General features: G+C 44.9%; 1 protein-coding gene across 8 annotated transcripts in view; it reads right to left on the bottom strand.

Annotated features, from left to right (window-relative positions):
• Window positions 1–25,459, bottom strand: part of OBSCN (obscurin, cytoskeletal calmodulin and titin-interacting RhoGEF) — a 236,693-nt gene that overhangs the window by 45,633 nt on the left and 165,601 nt on the right. For 7 of the 8 annotated variants that reach the window (XM_042477238.1, XM_042477239.1, XM_042477242.1 and 4 more), the window contains one exon: window positions 13,711–13,819. In XM_042477238.1, the coding sequence (XP_042333172.1) occupies window positions 13,711–13,819 (109 nt within the window). Of the gene's footprint in view, window positions 1–37; window positions 4,627–7,246; window positions 7,290–13,710; window positions 13,820–25,459 lie in introns of those variants that run through there. The other variant, XM_042477246.1, reaches the window with a different exon arrangement.

Genomic DNA, 25,459 nt, shown 5'->3' with positions numbered 1-25,459 from the left:
AAGAAACCACATGAAACAAGACACGAAAGCGAGGGAGTAATACAGCAGCTGATACCAGACATTTATTGATATGAAACTGAGCAGCTAACAGCACGTTCTGTCTTAAACTGTGTCTGAGCACACTTCTCAAACCATCTGACCTCCATTTTGTCACATCCTCCCTTCCACTGGGAATATGCAGTCGAGCTGGTTCTTTTGCCTCGAGGTTTTAAAGAATATCTTCATTTTTTAAAAAATAGAAATGAATCTCCACATATCTTAGCTTTCTACAAACTGTAAATCACGTACAAGCATATCCTCTTTTAATCTCTAGGAAAACACTTTGAAAATAAACACGTAGGACTCTTTATATTCTTTGGTTCCCCTCTAAGCACTGTGAAGGATGCATCGTTCCATCAAGTTGCTTTTCTGTTTAACTTTTTAAATCAAATGTAAACAGATGAGGGGAGTGTAGATTGAGCAAAGGAAAGTACCTACTCCTTGTAACAAATGGCTATTTGGTAAGAAATCATTATTCAGCAAGGTAAAACCAAAAGATTAGCATTTGTGCACATTTCCACAGACATAACATTTCCTTAAAATAACTGCACATAAGATTACAAATGGCCAGTGTCAAGAAGTGACAATACTCCATATTTCCATATGAAATGTATCTGCTATTAAAAAAAATATTCTAGGCCAAATAATCTTAAGCAGAGAGGTATTTTCATCTTTTGAGATGTCTGTAACTTTCCAACATAAAATACATAGTGCATAGACACTACTAGATAACCATGGACCTTAATTATATACAGTATAAACTGATGAGGAGTTACCAAAAAAGAGGTTCAAAGTTGCTACAGACACAAGGTTTGCCAAAGAAAGTCACTGAGAAATGCCTCACCTTCTATAAAAATAGTGCATGTGGTATTATATATTCTGAAAATGAAAACTGCGGTTAAATTAACAGTGCAGTTCTATGCATGATACCAACAAGGTAAACTGGTTTCAGAAACTATTGCTATTGCTACTACTTCAAGGTAAATGTGTATAGGATTGCAGCCCAAAATAATTACACTGCAAGGTTCAAGTACCATTCTTGAGATGAAGATTTATGTGAGTCCTTTCCAAAATTGTGTTGATAATATTTTCTAAGGTACATGATCTGTGAACTTCAAGAAGCAATGCTATGTGTCATTTTACTTCCCCAGTAAAACAAAGCAAAAAAGGGAAGAATTTTGCTTAAAACACCTGATAATGAACTGTCCTAATATATTTATATGTAACATGCTTCTTGTTACATAATAGATGACACACTTGCTTTTTCCAATGACCTTTAAACAACTCCAGATGCTTTGGACTACAACGACCATTAGTTCTAACCATTGGTCATACTGGCTGGGGCTGATGGGAGCTACAGTCTAAAATATCTGGAGAGAGCCAAGTTAGAGAAGGTTGCTAAGCTGTTTTAAAGCAGCAACTTCTGTGTGAGTTTTATTCTTGAGCATAGTTGATACTAGCTCCACAGACAGGAAATCTTAATTTTTGCACGTTCACATCTGCCCCAATAGTAGGTAAAGGCAAAAAACAAATGGAAATGTTATTTTTTTAGAAGAACAAAGGAACACTTTGCTTCTCTGTCCATTATGGCCTCCAGGACACTGGAAGAGTAAAGAATGGAGTCTATTACATCTGCATGGCCTTCTGTGGTGGTTTCCCTATTTTGCCTTTGTTAATAGGAAGTGCAGCTCAGTATATCTAGAACTGCTCATTTCATTTGCTCCATATATATATATATGTATATCTGATGTTAATTGGGATAGTTTGCTTGAAAATTCAGGAAAGTTACTTATTCCCCAGCCAGCTCAGTAAAAAATAACATTTCCAAGCTCTGGTTTATATGCATAGAAAATACAAAACCCTAAAGAATCCGAAGGATAGGACCTACCGCATATGGATTCTTTACATAGTTACTATTGGGAGAGTGATAATAATCCTACCAATAGTAATAGCAGCAACAATAATAACACTGCAAATATTTCGAGTTGGTAAGGTTTTAGGTATCAGATTAGGCACATTATTTAAAAAGTCATTCAAAGCTATCCATGGTGACACTGATAGTTAAGGCATTCTATAGAAGCAAGTAAACTCAGTATTCCATGGAGCTGTTTACTCATGAGTAAATATATTTATTATATTTGACATGTTTCAGTCCAATATAATGTGACCTGTGCTCATAAATTGGCCAATCCTTAACAAATGAAAGTTTAGGTGTGATGGCACAATGGCAATTGTCTTTATATTAAAATATATATATATAGGAATATAGGACTGAGGATAGTGCTCTGCCAACAGCTCAACAAAAAATAATGTTATATTAACATTGCAGATGGATTCTGTTGGCAGTAAAGAAATTAGCAATCATAATCAAAAGAACAATGACCTTAAATTGGTTTATTATAGTATACAGTCCATGTTCAATCCAATTGGGGATTACCTGGTGGATCACACTAATAAGCATGTGGATCACACTATTGATCTTGTACAATCCAGCTTTCCCTGAAGTCAAAACAAGACTGGAATAAAGACTGGCAATCTTTTCAGTTTGGGTTTAACTCTACTGCAAAGAAATGAAGTACCTGACATCACTTTTACATTCAGATTGTACTTTCATGTCCATGCAGAAAGTTGAAGTAAATCATTTTAAAAGTACATTTAAATGTTCAGAAGCAGTTGATGGTCATTATGACGTTTATTAAAAGTGTCAGCTCAGCTACTCTATGACAATCTGATGGACGCAACAGCAAACTGAAACATGTTTAGATAAAAATACTTAGCCTTCCATTAGTTACTAGAAGATACTGCCCCAAAATGATAGCATATGCTTCTTTTCTAAGGTTAGTTTAGAGAGTAGCCCATGATAACCAGTTTAAACAAAAATGACACTTCTGCAGGGGCTTGTTACTAATTCTCCCATAGGCCTACACTTTGTAATGGAATGGTGTGCCCTCTTAAAAATCACAAACCAAAGGTTATATTATATATAGTGTAGTGTTCCCTTTAAGACTGGAAAAGCTCCACATGTAATTTTAACATACAGTATTTTCCTTGAAATAGCCTCCTGTTAGATTCTTCTTTGCTTCCCATCATAGTTTCCTATGAGGCTCCTGGTGTTGCTTATAGATGTTGCTTGTGGTACAGTTTATAACTAGTAAAGAAAGCGATCTTGTTTTGGTTCAGCTTTGGGTGGAGTCTTCCTTCTTGATGCACAACGTGACAGTTTTGCCAACAGTGCTGTAGCTCTGGGTTCTTGTGGAAACTTCAGTTTTGAAACTGGATTGTCCATTGTCTGTAGTCAGCTGGACTTCGGTGCAGAAAGAGGGTGTCAGTTTGAATGGGGATCCTATTCCTGCCGCGCGTGGTGTTGCTGTTGCCATTGCAGCCGCACAGGACTCACTGACATGGAAAGATACATTCGATGGACCCCTGGATTGTATTCCTGTCACCCTGGATGCTGACACAAAAACATCTCCAGGACGATGCCCTTCAAACTCTCTGAAAAGGGTTTGCCGTGGGTTCGAAACCACAGGCCTGCCCACATTCAGTAGAACAGGCTTCCCAATGGTTGGTTTGTTAATTTCCGTCTGGAGCACAGCTATTTCGCAAGGTTTGTCCTCTGCGGAGTTTGGACCACCACATCTGTATGTCTCCCCTTCTTCCGGGACATAATCTTCAAGGTCCTCCAGAGTTAATACTTTCCCATTACGGGTTAGGATTTTGAGATCTCGGTTTTTAAGGTCATTAAACTCTGCCTGCTCTGGCTCATCTATTATAACATTTTCCCCAAGAACGTCTTCATCTTGCATGGGATCTGAAGGTTCATCTTTGGCTACCCATATTGTATCACATCCAACAGCATGATCTTTAACTTGTGGGTCTTTATGGGAACACAAGCAGTCCTCCTTGTCCACCACAGTCGGCTCAAATGGTTCATCCACAAAGGCAACTACAGGCGATGTAGGTGGTGAGTCAGTCTTACTGGTAGATTTTTGGTGGCTGCTCTTTTCTTCCAATATTTCATGAGCTTTCTTATTTTGAGTGCTGCTCTGTGGTCTCTCGTAGTCATCTCCAGTTATTTCAGCATCTTGGGAAAGGGAAGACTCAGCCTGCTCCAATAGTTTATTGTTTGAATTATTTGTGTTTGGGTCATCTTGAGGTGAGCGCCTGGGCTTTGTGCCAGGCCGGGTGTAACCTGACCCAAATTCATCTTTTTCTGATCTTGCAGGAGAAGCTCCTCTTTTCCTGGTAGTTTGGGTGGGCTTCTTCACATTGAATTCAATTATTTCCTCTACTTCCACCCATTTGGGTTTCTGCTCCTCCACGGTGGTTTCTACAATAATGCTTCGGACCCCTGCCCCTTGCCTTTCATCCGGCTCAGTCACAAAAAGTGTCGGGACGGCTGCCTTTAGCATCGCTTCTTGGTCATGCCTGCGGGTAGGCTGCCTGATTTTGCTCACGAATATCGGCTCAGGCATCGAGAACTCAGATCTTGGAGAGTGAGAAGGAGGATAGCCAGAAGATGGGCGGGCAGGAGACACTCGTCGCTTTACCCTGGGAGTCTTCACCACCGTGGTTATGGTTTCCTCTCTGATGGTGAAAAGTTTGGAAATGGTGTTTGTGTGCGGAAAGAAACCTCCCCCTGCCCCTTTCCCCACACTTTTGGGATGCACAGCCCATCACATGCTAATAACAAAAATAGAAGCATAGCATTGTTAGCCTTGTGAGCATTTCAGCAATGTGTGAGTGCTGATGTCCGGAAGGCATGCATTAACACAGACCCACTTAACCATCTCAAATTCACAATAGGTTATTTAGACAACCCGAATGGTTTCCAGTGCTCCTTGGGCCCATTAGGTTCTCAGGCTTTCATGAATGAGCAAAACTTGACTAGATCATCTCAGATTATCTATTTTACTTGATGGCTCTACACAGCAAGAGTGACTTCCAAACCATGAAGGCTAAACAGCACTATCATTCCTCAAATAACATGCCACGTTGCATTGCCCTCCTCACATTAACAGGGTTCCATATACAAGTGGAGAAATTTCTGTGACTTTGAGGACTACTAGTGAACTGGCATAAATTGTTGTGGTGGTTGTGTGCCTTCACATTGCTTCCACCTTATAGCATCCCTATGGCAAACCTATCACCAGGTTTTCTTGACAAGGTTTGTTCAGAGGGGGTTTGCCCTTGCCTTCTTCGGAGGCTGATAGATTGCGACTTGCCCAAGGTCACCCAGTGGGTTTCTATGGATGAGCAGGGATTCAAATTTTGGTCTCCCAGAGTTGTAGTCCTACGTTTGAACTATTACACCATGCTGGCTCGGTAACATTATATGAAATATAGTAAATGACTGGTAGCAGTGTATTTCACTTATAAAGATTTTTCCTCATATTATGTTGCTTCCCAAACCACACGTGTTTCATCAAGGGTATTCTTAATAATAATGTTCTTCATTATCATTTAAAAATAATTTGAAGCAGTTACTTAGCAAGGTAGTATTGGAAAGTTCAAGCAAGCAGGCAGGCAAGACTTCATAACATAGCATCAAAAACTAAAGTCCAAGCCCAAGATTAGGAGAGACTCTAGCTGGGTCAAGATACTGGTATTCTTTATGGACTTTCTCATTGTATTTGATTGGCAAAGGAAATGATATTCTATATGTTTTGTTTACCAATATGTTAAAGACTTTCTGATCTTCATCTCATTTTGCAGAAATTTCTTCCTTATTTCTATGATGACCTTGCCTGTTCATCTTCAGAGTTATCAATTCCCATTAGCAAAGTGAAGAAAAGGTACAGGCCGAGTCTCCCTTATCTGAAATTCCAAAATCCAAAATATTCCAAAATCCAAATTATCCCCTTGAATGGCTGGAATAGTGGCACTTTTGCTTTCTGATGGTTCACTTCACACAAGCTATGTTTCAGGCGCAACATTATTAAAAACAGTGTACATAGAATTACTTTCAGTCTATGTGTATAAGGTGTATATGCAACAGAAATTAATTTTGTGTTTAGACTTGGCTCCCATCACCAAGAAATCCCATCACGTATATGCAAATATTCCAAACTCCGAATAAACTCCAAAATCCAAAAGACTTCTAGTCTCAACCATTTCAGATAAGGAGACTCAACCTGTATATATATTCCATTTTAAGGGGAAAAATCCTTATCATTATTTAGAATGATGAGGGACTTCCATGGAGACTGGGGTCAAAATTAGCTTTTACAATTCCTTCCATCCTTGGAAATGGAAGGTTAATGTTTAAGGCAAGTGGTTTGAGATCTGGTGACTAGCTTTAGTCAAAATGTGCATTTTCAGTTTTTCAACATGTAGCATCTGGGGGTGTGTGCTAAAAGTTCCCCTTTTATTTCCAACTGAGTAAAAAATTCTAGCCATAATTTTGGCTAACTGGCAACATTAATACTGGCAGAAAAAAGAGCAGTGGCTGTTCTATAAGGGTATAACCCCAAGGAACTTGTCTAATTCAACTCTGTGCCAATTTCATGCAGCTGAATCAGATTGGCTAATGACCACATGACTGTGTGATGCCATCAAGGTGGCTACACAAACCCTGTTGACTGGCAACACATAGTCCAAAGGAAGCATGTTTTCTTAAAACCCTATGGTAGTCATTGCCAGCAGAAGCAGCAAACCCAGAGGGACATATAAAGAAAAGATAACTGAGAATTAAGAATTAAGGATTAAGAAAACATCTTGGTCTTGGCAGTAAGAGCTTGAGAACTTTTATCCAGGTTATGTTGCCATTTTTTTTTTTTTTGTCTATGTCCTTCACAAAGCCATTTCTTGGTAAATTAAACAACCGAAGGGAGGAAAGGACAAATTAAAAGGCATGTTAGTATGCAATTAGCACATCTTTTGAAGCTGTAGTGTTCAAAGATGCAGTCTTTGCCCTGCTCAACTCAAGCTGACTTGCAATAGACTGTATCAGAGGAAGAACCAGAAACAGACTGAAACTATGTTTAAGGGTAATGTTGTTGCTCTTGCAGTGATGGATGTTTACCGGTTGGTTGGCTGGTTTTGGCACCATCCCTAATCCTTCCTTTCCTCATAACACAAAAATACCACAAGATCGGATGGGATGGGGGGGACCACACTCGCATGGCCAATAAACCCAGGCTTATTATTGGGACATGCAGAGGCAGCACATCACAACGTGAATGTTAGAAAAAATATCAACACTTACATGATGATGGTTTTCTTGGGCACTTTAGTCTCTTGTTCAGTGACTACAAAGAAAACAGTATGAACAGCATGGGGTTAAAAGAAAGGCAAAAGCTCAAACAATTACATTAACTTTGTTAAGTGAATCAAGAAAAAACCTTGATTGGAAAGAATTCAAATTTAAAAGGAGGGGGAACATATACCATCCCATCACTGCTTTCTGTGGTTATTTCAAATGTTATTTTTAATATATATATGTGTGTGTGTGTGTGTGTGTGTGTGTGTGTGTGTGTATATATACATACATATATATATATACATATATATATATATATATATATATATATATATCTGTTTCTGTGAAGTCCTGGGAGTCGGATCCACAATCAGTTAAGTTGGCAGTATGCTTGCACAGTGTAAACTGGCTTAATTTGTTATTGTTTTGTTTTTCATAGAATCATAGAGTTGAAAAAGACCATGCGTCTCTTCCAGTCCGATTGCCTTCTGCCACGCAGGAAGACATCATCAGTTAAACCAATGGGATTAGCAACTTGGCATGCAAATTTATGGAGTCCATACATCTTGTGTGTGGTGTGCCTTCAAGTCAAATCTTGCCAAGAAAACTCCATGTTGGGTTCAACTCTGTGATGGCAACCCTATGGCGAGCCCATCATGGAGTTTTCTTGGCAAGATCTGTTCAGACGAGGTTTGCCATTGCCTTCCCTTGAGGCTGAGAGCATGTGAGTTGTCCAAGATCAACTCAGGCCCTGGTTTCCAGAGTCATAGTCTAACATTCAAGTAACTACGCCATGCTGGCTCTCAACCATCAGCCTCAGCTAAATGAGCAAAGGTCTGTTTCAGAGTATTGGCACCCATTCCTGTCCTACACCTGTTCCTTGCTCCTAAGTAGATGGATTTCTTCTTTCCAATAATGATATGCCTAAAGACCTAGCAAGGGCTAGGGATGAGAACCATGACAGAGGAGCCCAGGCATTTGATCCTAGACCGGAGGCTGAATTTGCCAATGTATGTGCAAGTGCGGTATCTTAACTGATTTGTGGATCACAAGCCTATTGAACCAATAAGCAATTCCAAGTGGCTGTGAATACTTAATAGGTTCCTCTGTTTAGTACATTTATATCCTGATTTTCCACAAAGGAACTCAAGATGGCTTAGAAGGGGTTCATAGTCATTCTCATAAGGGCACTAAACAGACCCTGGCATGCTTAGTTTCATTCAGCAAGGCAGTTGCGGTGTCCTTGCCCATATAAGATTATCCCCCCCCCTCAAATGTCCTTTTTAATATTTTGAACTGGGGCAGAGAAAAGAAAATCTAATTCTAACAATAGTTTATTGGGCAATTTTTAAAAAGAATGAGCCATAGTTAAGGTGCGTAATGGACCAAAATTCTAAAATAATCTATACTTAAGTAAACCACTTAAGGAAAACTAGGCATCGCAGAGGAAAATGTTTTAAGAAAAAGTGAGAATGGATACATTTTTTAAAAAAAACATCACCCGAGCCAAATACTAAAATAATCCTCAGAAAAAGCTGCATTCTAGTTTTAAGATGATCTGGAGATAAAAATGGGTGAAGAAATGTAACATGAAGTGAGTTGAGTTTGTTTTATTTTTTTTAAAGGTTTAGGAAATGTGTGTTGAACATATCTATGGATATATAGGGTCTCTTTTTGAAGGTCAATGTTTTATGAAAACCTATAATCCTGAGGCTAATTTAACAAATCTGTGATCTGTCAAAATAGAACATTTTCTTTCAGATGAAATTATCCTTGATTTCCATCTTTCCTAAACAGGGAGATTTAATATCCTAAAACCAGGATAAGAATATATAATTTAATCTATTTCTTGGCTGCTCTTTTTAAGAGTAGAAAGTATACAATGTCTTTGAAGCAGGGATTAAGCAAAGCAAAACACACCTCAGAATTTAACAAGTTAGTAAGCTTGGTGGGAAATGATCGTTCTTTCTTAATATTATGCTTTATAAACCACGAAAGGTAAGGCATTTCTCATGTTACACCAGACTCATTCCTATATAGTGCAGACATCTTGACAGAATGGATGGCACAGATGTGCGAACAGCTGTGTAAAGTCATCCGATATGTCTTTCTGTGAGCCGAATTTGCAAAGTGTCCATTCAAGATATCTGCATGTCTTTGCAAACATAGGAGTGTTTGGTGGGAATTGCTAGGTTTTAAAAAGCTGAACATGAGAAACAGAATGTCAAACAATGCTAGGCAGAGTATTACAGGTTACACAGCTCCCAGAACTATTTAAACATCAGCGCTTTGGTCTGTGTGACTTCAGTCAACCCACAGCAAAATGGAAAACTGCTGGTAAGCATGGATGAGAACAGGTTACCCATGTGATAACTTTGGTTATCAAACTGCCATCAAAATAAGGAGGCATGCCTTAAATTGATGGATTGTTCAAGCCCATGGTTGTTTGCATTAGAAATAACATTGAGAAACACATGGCATACATTTGGAGACACAGTTGGATGGGCCTGGTCCTCTCTGCGGAAAGGTTAACAGGAAATAAGCAATAAGGAATCAGCTCTCTCTTTTACAATTTTCAGAACCACCTTCAATATTTTTGACTGCGACATTTAAGCAGCATTTAGCTTTGCAAAGCAAGAGATCCTGACCAGCAGGTTAAAAGCTGTTACATGTATGCATCTATAGGCTACAGGTTTTCCTTGTTAAAGTGTTAATTCAGCTAATTCACACAATGTAAAATGATACAACGGTTGTGAATGAAGAAAAATAAAACTCTCAGAACTCTTTGAATTGCATAGAAGGTGGTTTCCAAAGATACTTTATTGTATATCCTATGGAAGGAAAATGTCAGTTTCATTGTACAGTTATCCAGTATGCTATGCCAAAACAATCAATAGATTTACTGATTTCTGGATTGACAAGGTGACTGATAAATACATGGTTAGGCAGAAACTTTCAAATTAATTCAGTCATAGGATATTAGTTGAGGGACAGAAAACATTTTGTAGCATGCATTTAAGAAATTTACTGTGTGCTTGAAAGCCACCATTACAGTTTAATAATTTTAGCAGACAATGGAAGAAAGATGGTATGGAAAGTTTAAATCTATTTATCCCAAGATGCCTGATGGTATTCACAATGGGTCGAGAGCTATGAAGACAGACGCTGTTAAAAGGAATCAGCTCCAAAATAATGCCCCTTTAAACACCTACATCAGCAGAATGCAGAACCTTTTCCATTTGCTTAATAGAAAAATAAACTTTCCAGCAACAGGTCAAGGTTTACAAGTAATAGTCAGATGTGCTAAGCAAAAAGTACAATTTTTGTACCTGGATAGTTAATATGTAAAATGCAACTACAGATTCTCTGTTAAACTGCACTGTATAATTAAATCAATTATTCATGTACAAAATTTGATACATTTTCTTTTTGCTTTGAATATCTGACTATGGCTGATCTGTTATTTAGAAAAAGCAACATATGTAAAAATATATATAGATATATAGAAATATACAAAGAATAGAGAGTCCAAATATAGATAGAGAAAAATCTGTATGGAAGGTAAAGTGTGGCACCTTAACCAAAGCTCTTTTGCATAGCCACCAAACTGAACAATAGTTATTTCTCCATAAACTTAAATAAGAAACAGTCTGAAATGACAAAGAAGAAATGCAATACTCAAGAACAACGTTTTTCCTGGTAACAGTGCAACAGATGTGTTTTCTTGCCAAACCAATACAACTTTGGGGTTTTTAAAGCATTCAAGGCCTGTTCCAGCTGAACTCCTGCAATTTCTGGGTTCAAAGTTATCATGCAATGTGCAGACCACATGCAATGGATGGATGGGTTAAGAAGGGAGAGCCCTCTGGGTGCATGAAAGGAATCACATGCTGCTGTTTTTAGAAGTCAAGAGAGAGATGCTCTGCAGAGCACGCAACTTTCATAAAACTAAAAAAAAAGATTTAACAAAGTGAAATAATCATAAAATGGCCAAATATCTCACAAAACTACAAACCACAGAATTGCATAGTATTGGGCCAAGGTAATGAAAGCAGTGTCAAACTGTATTAATTATGCAGTGTAGGTGCAACCAGAAAAGGCACAAAACAGAATGAAGGAAGAGTGATGCATTTTCTTCTTTCCTTTCAATATCTGGGGAAATCAGTTGTCAAGAGAAATTTTAAAAGGGAAATGAATGGCAGCAGGAGGAAGCAGGTAAATTCCTGAAGTCTTTCCATTTTGTTGGGTAGTAGACATTTATATCATGCCTTTCCAATGACCATGAGGTTGCTGGGGCTGAGAGTCACTGGAATATGGTGGACTACAATCCTCCATAATCCACACTGATTTCATATTAACTATATCCAGAAGTTACATCACAAAGTGTTGCTGGCACCCTAGACATTCATTTGAAACCATTAACTAACCTAAATACCAGCAACTGAAACAAATATCATGTTATATTATTTTGTTGTTTATGAAGAAACCACCCATGGTTACCTTTTCCAGGTTGTGAAGTGAAACTTTTTTTTAATACAGATTTTCCTTTTGCAAGACACAAACCCTGATCATCACTTTTGCATTGCCACTTTCTAAGAGAAGAACTTGTACAATTTTCAAAGCTGCAGCTTCCTAAGAGTACAATTTTCAAACTTGGTAGCTTCCAGAGAACCAAACAGAGGCACTCCGAAGATTAAGATAACACATTTTATCACCCATATTTTCTGATGCTTCATACTAGCAACGGCTTGGAAGCAAAAATTAAACCACATCACACTTTTGTGTAGAGGAATCCAACTGAAAGACTCATACTATCTCAATTATTGTTTGCAGATGAATCCAAGTGGTCAATGACTGCTTTTAACTCCCAATGACTCCCAACAACTCCACCTGTGGTATAAACATCTATCGGGATGATTCTGCCCTCCTACACAGTTTTGTGGAGTTTTGTCCAGGTCACATACCCACTAAGGCGCAAGGCACAACATGCTAAATTTCAGCCTGCGATGTAGGATGTGATGGGAGCGTGGAGATTTGTCTGTGCCCCAGATGTTGCAAGGTGAGGAAAGGGAAGATAAATAAAGAGATTAAATGGCCTAGAGCAACAAACACAACTAAATATCATAACAGATACTTGGTCACATGAAAACCATAATTCTACCATAAAGTCAAAGATCTCAATGGCTGCCAGAATGGCACTGGCACAGGTGACCAGATGTCCTAACTGCAAAGGAGGACAAGGCACTGCAAAATGTAGGACATTTTGTAGGACACTGCAAAAAGCTAAAAACACTAATATAAATATAAATACATACTTCTTAGTCATGCTCAAAATAGAGGGCACTTTGAAATTACTCTTGGACAGAAGGTTGAAATGTAGGATAAGTCCTGGAAAAGGAGGGTGTCACCCTGCATTGGTAGTTCAGCAACACAATATGCCCAGTTTAAATCCAGCTCTGGATTTCAGATAGTTTCTGGCCTTGTTGTTGGCAGGCTATAGAGTGCTTAACTGGGAGATTGTCGTTGTTGTGTGCCTTCAAGTCATTTCTGACTTATGGCGACCCTAAGGTGAACCTATCATGGGGTTTTCTTGGCAAATTTGTTCAGATGGGCTTTGTCATTGCCATCCTCTGAGGCTGAGAGAGTGTGACTTGTCCAGGGTCACCCAGTGGGTTTTCATGGCCAAGCTGGGATTCAAACCCTGGTCTCTAGAATCCTAGTCTAGCACTCAAACCATTACACCACACTGGCTCTCAACTGTAATCTGCCACGATGACCTGTATCTCTAAAGAAATGGCACAAGGATGTATCTTATGTGCCCTGCTCTCAGGCAGAATTGTGCACTTGTATGTGCTGCATACATGGAGGCTGAAGTAAAAACTACCTAATCCAGATTTTATCATTACCATGAATTTAGTAAGTAGTCATAGACAAGCCGCTCTACATCTGCTCCATCCCTTCACATATCATATGGGCATAATGATCCTGATTTACCTGACAGAACTGTTCTAAGAACTATTGAAATAATATATGTGAAGCTCCACATTAATTCAAAGTATAGCACCTTCATGACTAGCATAGTTATTTCTCATAGCATAAGCCTTCATGGATTATAACCCACTTTGTTAGATACATGGAGGATAGTGCTAGAGATTCAGATATAGACACAATACGTCTGGTCTGCGGATGGATTAAGATTGTACTCCATGCATCTAAGGAGATGTGTAATCCCTGCAATCTTGTGCTTGTAATAAACACACCGCATGCAACAAGAGATCAACACAGCTACTCCTTTGAAACTGCTCCATTAGAAGATTTTGGATATCAACAAAATATTTGTTAAAGATATAGCTAGAAGGAATATAGCCACTTTTGAGATGAGCAAACAATTATATTAACCTTTTAAGGAGCTGACTGTAGCAATAGAAGTGTACTCATGGCATACTCCCAAAGCTAATAAAAAGCCATACCTTCGATTGTAATGGCTTGATCTGGTCTTCTCCCCTCTTGGGCCAATGCTGCTGCACTCTGGTGATAGAGCTGAGCACCACTCTTTGCTGTTCCCAATCTGTTTGCCAGCTAAAGAAGAGGGTGCAATACACATTAGACTGAATAAAAACATCTGGAAAAAGAAGAAAACTAATTCCTATATATCAATCACCCACAAATGCTTTTGCCTGTACACAAATGGGCGCAGTAAAGCCCTGGGGGAAGCCGGCCTCTTAAACAGAGCTGAGACACTTTCTTTCTAAACATTCTCAATGATTTCCATTAAAGTTTGACACCAACACAAAGGAACAGGAATCTTACAAGAGGCGTTTGTGAATCAACCAATGTTGGTTAAATGGTGAAAAGTCTGGAAAACATGTCCTATGAGGAGTGGCTTAGGGCGAGACCTGGGGGAGAGACGCTTAAGGTGTGACATGATAGCCCTGTACAGTATTAGTATTTGAAAGGGTGTCATACTGAGGATGGAGCAAGCTTATTTTCTGCTGCTCCAGAAAATAGGACCCGGAACAATGGATGGAAGCTCCAGGAAAAGAGATTCCACCTCAACATTAAGAGCTGTTAGTTAGTGGAACACATTCCCTTGGAGAGTGATAGAGTCTCCTTCTATGGAGGTTTTTAAACAGAGGCTGGATGGGGTACTTTGACTGTGTCTTCCTGCATGGCAGGGGGTTGGACTGGGTGGCCCTTGGCTGGGGTCTCTTCCAAATCCAGGATTCTGTTATGTTATTTGAGAATCAACCAGAGTTGATTAATATGCGCTCAGATGCCTCAAGGTCACAAAGAAGAAACAAAAACCATCGTTGCCAACTGTAAATGACTGGGCCTCCAGTCATTGGGAGACCTCTGCCAGGTAATAAGAGTAGGCTGGAAGGGAGGCACATGCAAATAAGTAATGACATCACAGCTAACAGAAGGCTCATTTGACCAATCAGTGAGCAGGAGCAAGAGTTTTCTTCCAGAAGCTTCTAAGAGAAAAGCCTCTGAGACCAAGTGACAGTTGGAGACTGGCAGTTGGAGAGTCTTCAGCAGTCAATGGTTTGTACAGTGGGAATTTGGAGTAGGAATATCTCCCCTGGTGTGCGCAGTGGTTAAATGCCTGTACTGCAGCCACTCACTCAAAACAACAAGGTTGTGAGTTCAAGACCAGCAAAAGGACAGGTTGCTTACCTGTAACAGTATTTCTTCGAGTGGTCATCTGCGAATACATACAAATGGGTTTCACTGCGCCTGCGCAGTGCTGCTCGGAACCTACTGGAATCACTGGGCAGAGTTTACTCTGCAACATATTGAAACTTTTTGGCGGTAACTCCGCCCACCCGTTATAAGGCCCCTGCCTTCCCGCTCTTTCCCCAGTTCCGCAATTTTTCCGCCAAGCAGGCGATGGAAAGAGCCAATGAGAGCAGGACACTGAGGGGACGGACGGGTGGGATTTGTATGTATTCGCAGATGACCACTCAAAGAAATACTGTTACAGGTAAGCAACCTGTCCTTCTTCTTCGTGGTCTCTGCGAATCATACAAATGGGTTTAGAGGTATGCGGCGGAGGGAGTGTCCTGAGACCAAAGCTATGGTAAACCAAGGGTATATTTATTACAATAAAACACCTTGAACCATAAAGAGTCAGTCTTTTTGTTCATGCACAAATCAAATAGCAATAACTTTGCTAAACCTGAGAAGGGAACAGAGGTCATGCAAGACCGATTCCATAAGACTTGTGCAAATCAACATTCAACAGTATAAACAGTGTAAACTGTATAACACAAAAACATCAGTAGTGCCATCAATGCAACCCTGAAACCAACACAGCCCTCCCGAAAGCTGCGTCTCGGATGGCCCTGGTGTCCAACCTGTAATGCTTAATAAAAGTGAGAGGTTGGGACCAGACAGCAGCCTTACAGACATCCTCCAAAGGGATCCCAGACAGGAATGCAGAGGATGCTGCCATAGCTCTTGTGGAATGTGACCGAACCCTGCCAGGGAGAGGTTTGCCCAAGAGTTCATAGCAGAGGTGGATGGTACCAGCCACCCATTTGGAGAACCTCTGCGCAGACACGGGCAACCCCTTCTTCGGTTCCGAGTAGCATTGGAAAAGTCTCTCGGACCGACTGGAGGCAGCAGTTCTGTCCAGGTAGAACGCCAGCGCTCTCCTGACATCAAGAGAGTGCAGGCGCCGCTCAGCATCCGACGTAGGGTTGGATGCTAGGGTTGGCAACACAATGTCCTGGCACATGTGGAAAGCAGACACAACCTTCGGCAGGAAGGTGATGTCCATACGGAGGACCACTTTGTCCTTGTGGAACCTCAGGAATGGTTGGTCCCTCCGTAAGGCACAGAGTTCGCCCGCACGGCGGGCAGAGGTGATGGCCACCAGAAAAGCGGTCTTCCAAGTCAATAGTCTCAAGTCCGCTGTGGCCATCGGTTCAAAGGGCTTGGCTTGGAGAGCTGACAGTACCGACTCCAAGCTCCAAGCCAGCGTTGGTACCGACACTGGAGGATACAGGTTGGCACAACCCTTCAGGAACCCCTTCACCAAGGGGTCTTTGAAGAAAGAAACCCTCCCCCCGAACTGATATTTGGCACAGATGGCAGACAGGTAGCACTTGATGGATGTGAGGGACAGCCCCTCATCCAAAAGTGCCATCAGAAACTCCAGTACCACTGGAGTGGACACCTGTGCAGGAGAGAAGCCCTTTTGATCAAGGAAGAGGCAAAATCTCCTCCATTTCAGGGCATAAGACCGCTGGGTGGAAGGTTTCCTCGCAGCCAGGATCACCGTCCTCACCGGCTCCGGCAAGGCGGTCAGGGCCGGATCCTCCAGGCCACCAACGGCAGGCTCTCGATGTCCGGGTGGAGAATTCGTCCATCCTGTATCGACAGCAGGTCCGGACGCGGATCGAGGCGGAGGAAGCATCTCCTGGAGAGGTGGAGAAGGGATGCGAACCACGGTTGTCTCGGCCACCACGGGGTGATCAGGATCACGTGGGAGCGGTCCGTTGTTATCTTGGACACCACCCTGATGATGAGAGGGAACGGAGGGAAGGCGTAGAGGAGCTCCCCCGTCCAGAGGAAAGCGAATGCGTCTCCGAGGGATCCGTCCATTCGCTTCCTGGAGCAGAACTGGGGACAGTGGCTGTTCCAGCTGGTCGCGAAGAGGTCGATCCGGGGGGTTCCCCACCGATCGAAGAGATCGCTGACCGTCTCGGGATGGAGCCTCCACTCGTGGCACACCGACGGAGATCTGCTGAGGCGGTCTGCCAGCTCGTTGTCCTCCCCGGGAAGGTGAATCGCCTGGAGGAGGACGCGCCTCTGGATGCACCAGTCCCAGATGCGGAGCGTGAGGTCGAGCAGGGTCCTGGACCTGGTACCACCTTGTTTGTTGATGTAGTACATCACGGTGGTGTTGTCCGTCCTGAGGAGGACCACTCTCCCTGAGACAGCGTACTCGAACGCCCTCAAAGCCTTCTCCACCGCAAGCATCTCCAAGGCGTTGATGTGGAGAAGCTTGTCTTGTGCGGACCATCTGTCCTTGACAACGAGGTCGAGCAGGTGGGCGCCCCATCCCTCGAGTGATGCGTCGGTCGTCAGAGTCAGCTGTGTCTGGGGCTGATGGAAAGACATCCCGGTGCAGACATTGGAGCTGTCTAGCCACCATTTGAGGGAAGCGGATACCGGTCTCGGTACCGTGAGCCACTTTGAAGGCGGGTCCTCCAACGGAGAGAAGACGGAGAGGAACCAGGATTGGAGAGGACAAAGATGCAGTCTTGCCCAGGGGGTGACGAATGTCGTCGATGCCATGTGGCCCAGGGCGACTTGGACGTCTCTGGCCTTCACCCTTCTGTGTGCGATGCACGGCCTGAGGGACGTTGTTAGGGCCTGAAAGCGGTCCGGAGGGAGGAACGCTAGGCAGTTTTCGGAGTAGAGAATGGCCCCGATGAACTTGACCTGCCTGGTCGGTGTGAAGTGGTACTTTTCCCTGTTGACGACCAGCCCAAGAGAGTCCAGGAGGCGCAAGGCGAATGAGACCGATTCCTGCAGGTCGTCCCGGGATTCGGCTGCAAATAGCCAGTCGTCCAGGTAGGGAAACACCATGAAGCCCTTCTGATGAAGGTATGCGACCACCGGTGCCATGCACTTCGTGAAGACTCATGGAGCCGTGGCCAGGCCGAACGGAAGCACGTTGTAGTGGTACGAGTCGGAGCCGACAGCGAAGGCGAGGAATCTCCGGTGGGACTCTCGGATCCCGATGTGGAAATAGGCGTCCTTCAGGTCGACGGTCGCGAACCACAGGCCCTGGTGGAGGAGAGGCAGGATGGAAGCCAAGGTTACCATTCGAAAGCGACGGTAGTTCAAGAAGCAGTTCAATTGTCTCAAGTCCAGGATGGGCCTGATGCCCCCATCCGGTTTAGGTACGGTGAAGTACCTAGAAAAAAAGGCCCGAGGACATTGGTCGGGCGGCAAAGGGGAAATTGCCCCTTTACCCATCAAGGTGCGCACTTCGTCGAGAAGGGTGTCCGAGGGGGGAGTGGACATGAAGGCTCCAGTTGGAGGGAGCTCTTGGAACTCGAGGGCATAACCCCTGCGGACGATGTTGAGAACCCACGAGTCCGATGTTATAGAGGCCCAGGTGTTAGCATAGGGCCTCAATATGTCCAAAAAGAAGAGGGGTGAAGGGGACACGAAGCGCGCTGCGTCCCTTCAGGCTCTCTTCTTCCCCTGGTCGGTATCCTGCCGGCGGGACTTGCGGTACCGAGGCGGGAAGTTGCGACGGCCAGAGGAGGAGGAAGACTGCGAGGGGAAGCGCTGTCTCTGAGCGCCTTGGTGCTGGGTCTGTCGATCCCGGGAGAAGGTCCCCTGCGACTGACCTTGAGGCTGCCACGGACGCTGACGCTTCCGGAACGGAGAAGCTGGTGTTGAGGACATGCCATGCTTCTTCGCCGCCGCCTTCATCCTGAACTTGCGGTTCAGGCGGTCGTCGGTCTCGGCGTGGAAGAGCCCGTTCCCGTCGAGAGGCATGTCCTCGATGGCAGCCCTGACCGTAGGGTTGAGGTCGGAGGCCCTGAGCCAAGCATGGCGCCGAAGAGCCATGGCAGCCGACATGGACCTCCCGGAGCAGTCCGCCATATTCCTGGAAGTGGTGATGAGCCAGCTTCCAATGGAATGCGCCTCGTCCCTGATCTCGACCAGCTGCCTCTGGATGTCATCTGGGACGTCCGGAACCATAGGGGAGATCCTCTCCATGAGGGTCTGGATGTAGGCCCCCATGCAGGCGGTGTAGTTGGCGGCCTTGACCCCAAGAGCCGACGCCGAATACGCCTTCTTGGCCAGACCGTCCACCTTCTTTGCCTCTCGGTCAACAGGAGAGGTGGCCTGCTTCGGAACGAAGCTGTGTTGGGCTCCCTCAACGATTGCCGAGTTCGGCCTGGGGTGTTCTGCCAACCAGGGGCAACTCGCCGGGGCGACCCTATAGAGCGACTCGACCCTGCGGGAGGGTGCCGATAGGGTGGCCGGAGAGTCCCAGGACCTCTTCACGATGGTCTGGAGAGAGGGAAGGAGAGGCAGGCATGGTGGAGTGGGAACCCGTCCATGCACCCGACGCTCCACCGGGTCCTCGGCGTCGTCCCCCGCGGATGCGAGCTCAATGTCGAGGGCCCTCGCCATCCTAACCACATGCTCTGTGAAGGCCCTGACGTCGTCAGACGGCGAAGACGGCTCCGGGTTGTGCATCCTCTGTGGAGAGGCCGAACCGGAGAGGACATCCTCGTCCGAGGGTGCCTCCGAAGGTGGCAACGGTTCGTCCGAGGAGTCCAGGTCCGAGGAGAGAGGGTCCGTCACCCTGACCCGGGACCTCGGGCGGGCGAAGTCCACTGAAGATCGGGAGCGTCAGCGGGGTGGGGACGGCGACCTGTCGCGTCTATGGGCTGGAGATGGCGACCTCCCGCGTCCACGGGATGAAGACGGCGACCTCTCACGTCTAGGAGATGGTGACCTCTCGTAGACCGACACGGTGGGGACCGATCTGGTCGGGTTGGCCCGGTCTGCGGGATGGGGGTTCAGCTTGGTGAACTCCTTCAGGGCTCTGTCCTCCGGAACCGACATGTAGTAACGGCGCGACTGCATGTCGAAGAAGAGGTCCGGAATCCCCTATCCACGGGAGACGTCCTCTTCCTCATCGGTTGCCGGTTGGGAAGGCGACCGATGCTCCGGCGAGCGAGGAGGCGCGGTGTCCTCCACACCGTGGATGAAGTCCATAGTCGGAGGGGGCAGAGGTGTGACCGGGGTCCCTTCGTCCATCTGCGTCAGCTCCTGGATGCGAGGGGCTGACGGGGCAGAGGCGCGAGCCTTTTTGGAGGGGGAGCGTTTCCTCTCCTTCGCCGGCTCCTTGGAGGACTTGGCCCTTTTAGGGGTCGGATCACGACCGTCCTTGTCATGGCGCCTCTTCTTCCCATGCTTGGGTGTCTCCTCAGATGGGAAGAATGGGTTGTCCGGGAGGTCGAGGAGGACAGCAGCCGCTGTGGAGGACGTAGGCCTCGGGGACCGTGACCCCTGCGCCGGATCGGTACGCTCCCCAGGCATCGCATGGCACTTGGATGCCTTGGAGGACGAAGGCGAGGCGAGATGGACCTCCGGCTCAATAGCCTCTTTCGAGCGGGAGCCCTCCATTCCCTCCTTCGGCTTGGAGGCCCGCTCGGTACCCTCAGTCCCCGATGACTTGTGGGGGCGCTTGGAGGGTTTGTCGGTGGCACTGGGCGGTTTGGAGCCACGGGCCACATCGGAGGTGGTGGACGGGGTCCCGGCTGGGACACACACCACACTGGGGACGGCAGCTCTCCCCGATCCCACGCTGGAGACACTCGCCCGAGATGATGAAGCGGGGGGGCGCCAGAGGTAGGGAAGAGGCCCGCGAACCCCTCTCCTGCAATTTTCCCAGGGCGATCGCCGAAGTCAGCCGGGACTCACGGTTTTTCCGAGCCTGAGAGGAGAGTGATCTGCGAAGCGCGCAGGCCTTCGGGTCGTGGTTTGGACCCAGGCACAGCAGGCAGGTGGAGTGCGGGTCCTGGACAGGCATCTTGCCCTTGCAAATGTCGCACTTCTTGAAAGCCGCGGGCATTTCCGAAGTCGCCAAAGCCGATGAGGAGATTCAAAACGAGGTCAAACAGTCCGAAGGTCCAAAGTTACCAGGGGCGGGAGACAAAGAATGGTCAAGATACAGTCCGAGGTCAAAAAACGAAAGTGATTCCAAGCAAGCAAAGCAAGCGAAGTTCCTCTGAAGCAGCTAGCGCGGCAGAAAAAAGGAACTGGGGAAAGAGCGGGAAGGCAGGGGCCTTATAACGGGTGGGCGGAGTTACCGCCAAAACGTTTCAATATGTTGCAGAGTAAACTCTGCCCAGTGATTCCAGTAGGTTCCGAGCAGCACTGCGCAGGCGCAGTGAAGGTGAAACCCATTTGTATGATCGCAAGACCACGAGAAGAAAAATAATCTTTCATCAGGTTTGCATACGCGATTTTGTTCATGGGAATATTTCACATTCACAACCAGGCTCATAAGGATCTTCATTGCTTTGTAGAGAAAACACAATTGGCATTATGTAAAACACAAACATACCAGGTTGGGGACAAGTATGACTGCACAGCTCTGCAAAGTACATGGGTGCCACTTCGGCCCTGGCTTCTGGCTTCGGCAAACGCACCTCCTAGCCCCATGCCTCCCGTCCGCATGCCCTTTCAATCTGTAGGTATTTTTAATTTATATGTTTTTTAGCACCATTTGCCAATCATAGCAGTCATTAGGTTAAAGAAAATAAATGGAACATAGAAACGCAAGTACCTGCTGGTGAAGAGCAAGAGGGAGAGGAGAGGAGGAAGCAATAATCACCTCTACTTGCACCAGTGACTGTTGGCATAGCGCAAAATTCCTTCAGAGGAATTTTTATCACACAAAGCTCTTATAGTGAAAAACGAGTGCAATGCAGATGACTAAGACCAGCTACGGTGATATAGCTCGTGTGATAAAGTCAACCACAAAGAGACTCCTTTTCTTTGTTGTGTGCCTCAAGTCATTTCGGAGTTAAGGTGACCCTAAGGCATAACCTATCATGGAGGTGCATCTCTGGCAAGATTGTTCAAGGATATTTTCGATTGCCTGCCTCTGAGCGAGAGACTGTGACTTGTCCAGGTCACCCAGCTGGGTTACATGGCAAGCTGGGAAGCGAACCCTATCTCCAGAGCATATCACTAGCCACATCTGGCTCTCTTATTCTGCGCGTATTAGTTTTTTTCAAACACTGGGTGATAAAATCTCACTGTTTCTGATAAGGGTAACAGTCCAGGTCGCAGGGAGCAGGGGCCTGAAGGACAGGGCTATTGCAACCTAAGGTCAGAGGAAAGCTGACTGCGACCAACAGAATCTGGGTGTCATAAAAGGGAACCAAAGTGTGGATCACTGTTCCTATGTTCTCTTTTAACCCTAGAGAAGGAGGAACAGGGTTATGGTATTTTCTTCTGCTTTCGGACTGAAAAAGTTGTCTTGGGGTAAAAACACCTTTACCTGAGATGGATGAGGGGCTTTGCTGTTCTGCCGTGGTGAAGTAAAATGTCCTTGGACAAGACACTGGGACTCCATGTAGTCTTGAGTGTAATCCAGGATCCGCAGCTTTTTTGTTGAAAGCCAGAGAAACTTGGTTAGTACCAGCAAGATTTTTGGACTGCGCGGCGCAAAAGCAATCAAGGTCCCTTTATAGCTTAGAGGGAGAAAGGAAGGAGGAAGGAAGAAGGAAGGAAGGAAGAAGAAGAAACGAAACCAAGCTTTCCTCTCACGTACTCTGACAAATAGGTCCTTGTGAACTCATCTTTGTTGAGTGTTTTTTTAATTTGCTCTCTTATTTCCACTGCTCCACAGAGGTCAGAACATTTTTACAAGTTATGCTAAAGGAACAAACTGAAAAGGCTGCTTAAATTTCCTTCCGCCACATGGGACTTATTCAGCACTGTCATTGTTGGTACCGCATTCGCCTGCTGATCTTTAAAACACACGACACACACACACACAGCACATCGTGGGAACCAGGCTAGAACAAGCTGCACATTTTGCAATGAACCAGAATTAGACAACGTTAAGTATTTAGATTGGAAATGGCTGTAATGGTGATTTGCAATGCAGTATGTAGTATCGCCTGAAAAACAAGGAAAGAACGTTTTCCGTTGTCCCAGCATAAAATAAGACCAGCACAGGAGCTGCACACACATAGACAAGATTGATGATTAAATTATTACCAAAAAGACCCAAAGTAGTTTCTGTGCCACCATGCCCGTTTTTTAAACGAACAAAACAACAATCCATGTAAATTAAGGGCACGTTGCTCGATTTCAAATACAAAATAGCACTAAAATGTAGTAAACAGCATGGTAAAACACAGCTAAATCCCAAGGTGTTTGACACATTCACTGTTAGGCTCAACGAATGAGAGCATAAATGCCTATCTGGATCTAATACGGGATTTTTTTCTCTCTCCAACTAAATGCTAATGTAGTGGAATTGGGGGGTGTCAATCTTTTCTCAAGTGCATTTTGTCATGTCAGTACATCCAGCACACCTAAAAACTGCTTGTAAACACGATAGGAGAAACACACAGGAACAGGAGGTAAGTGAACCGAGAAGGCATCAAGCAGACATGCAGGAAAAAAAGGATTAAACCTTACTTTCCCCCCAGTGCAGTACGGTGTGTCTGTGAACTTATGCAAAAATTAGGACTTTCAAGGCCTCATTCACACGAGATAATAAACCGGTTTTCAGACTGGGAAACTGGTTTAAAGGGCCCAGTTTAACACTTGCCAAATTCTGATTGGTTGCGGGGGGAAGAGCAGGGCAAACCCAGGTTAAACCCGTCTTCAAATTGCGGCATTCCCCCATCTGTTTTAAATGATCAGTTCAGTGCAAGTGTGAAGTGCTGTGATTGATTCGTGTTCCCTATGAACAGTCACCTCTGTGACACACTCCTTTGGATTCGCTTATGGATAATTGAACGCCAAAGTGGAGTAACGAAATTGGGCAGATATATCACATAGTGAATAGTGGTGAACAGTTATTTGGCGCAATTGATTATTGATTTGACTCAAAATTTTTTTTTAATGTAGTGTGAATGAGTCAAAGTGTTTCTTAGGCAGGAAATGACATGATGTGGTTTTCCAGATCCTCCTCGAATATAGGCGGTACATACCGCCATTTGGGCGTCCCCGACGTCCCAGTTTAAAAGGGGGCATCGCTTCTAGACGCCCCTACTCCGTTATGGACTCGTCCATAACAAATGGCGGCGGCCCGTTCCACACGGCCGCTGCATCTTGACGTAGGGACACTGTGCTCGCACTGGCGCGCGCTATGATGTCGCGAAGGCACCATTCTGGCCTCGCGGCATCAACTTGAGGAGAAGAAGCTCCATTTGGAGGCTTGTTTTTGCTCCGTGGGGAGCCGCGCGGTTTGGCTGCCTGCGGCTCCCTCGCGGAGCAAACAGCAACGGTGGGCTTGTAACGGGACCATGTCTATAGCGATTGTTATTTGTTGAGGTGCCCCATCCTCCAAGATGAACCAGAATGTGACCCGGCTAGCTTCCAATCAGGGGGGACTTGGTCCTTAGGTGTTTTTTTAAACAGATTATAGATGTATAAAGCTCCGCAGCTGATAATAAACCTAAAATGCAGCAAGAAACTGGATAACAGGCAGCGCCTTTCATGTCAGGCAGCATCCCCTTACACCAGAGAGGGGAAAATCAGTGTGCATAAAGGCTATATGCCGAAGCTCACTATCATCCATCTACCACTGGACTTAGTCGGTCCGAGGAGTACCACTAAAACACCTGAAAGCCGCATTTCTACACAGGGCTGACACAAAGATCGCACGTTAGCATTGCCCAGGTTAGAAAAGGCCAACCAGACAGTTCACACCAATGAAAAAAGAGTGGAATAAGGGAACAAGTGGGAAGACAAGAGGTAGCATAGTGCCACCAAGTGCCAGGCCCTATGATTGTTTGCTGCCAATCGTTTGTAAATACTTCATTTCTGCAGCCTACTTTTCAGAAGCAACCCTTTTCTAAAACATGATGGAGGATTTACTAGAGGAAACGGTGAGGCTGCAACTTAGAAGTGATCCAGTCCCTGCAGTTGTGATAACTTTAAAGTCTGTGTAGCTACACCGATGACATGCACAGAGGATACTGGATTGCATAGTTGTAGATGTCACCAACAGGATTCTGGGCCGACGTCTTCTCTCAGGTCAGTAACCAACATAGTGTAAAGAATCTCCAACTACTTGTCTGGCTGCTTGTAGACCATCTTATGCTCCATGTGGGGCTAGAGAATAATGGCTTTTTTTTACACACCTGCTGGTCATTTTCCATACAGTTAAGCAGCACCAAAGGTTTTTGTTACTTGTAACTTTTCGTCTTTTATTTTAGGATGCTTTTAGCAGGGAAAACGTCATGATGGCGTTTTAAGTGGCAAGATTCAATCAATAGTAAATCAGCTCAAGGAAAAGATAGTCTGTCGAGGACGATGAAAGACAATCAAACCATTGTCCAGTGACTTAGGTAATAAAATGTAGCAGGCAGCACAAGCAATCCACAGACTTAAACATGAAATGGTGAGGCCAAGAGTTTCTCCCTCGCCACTTCCCACACTCGGGAAAGAAGGTGCTAGAATTGACAAGATTGTCCCCTGACC

This window comes from Sceloporus undulatus, chromosome 6, assembly GCF_019175285.1.
Source record: "Sceloporus undulatus isolate JIND9_A2432 ecotype Alabama chromosome 6, SceUnd_v1.1, whole genome shotgun sequence".
In the NCBI taxonomy this organism is placed as follows: Eukaryota; Metazoa; Chordata; class Lepidosauria; order Squamata; family Phrynosomatidae; genus Sceloporus; species Sceloporus undulatus.
Note: the sequence above shows the minus strand (reverse complement) of the source record. Positions and strands in the feature narration are given on the sequence as shown.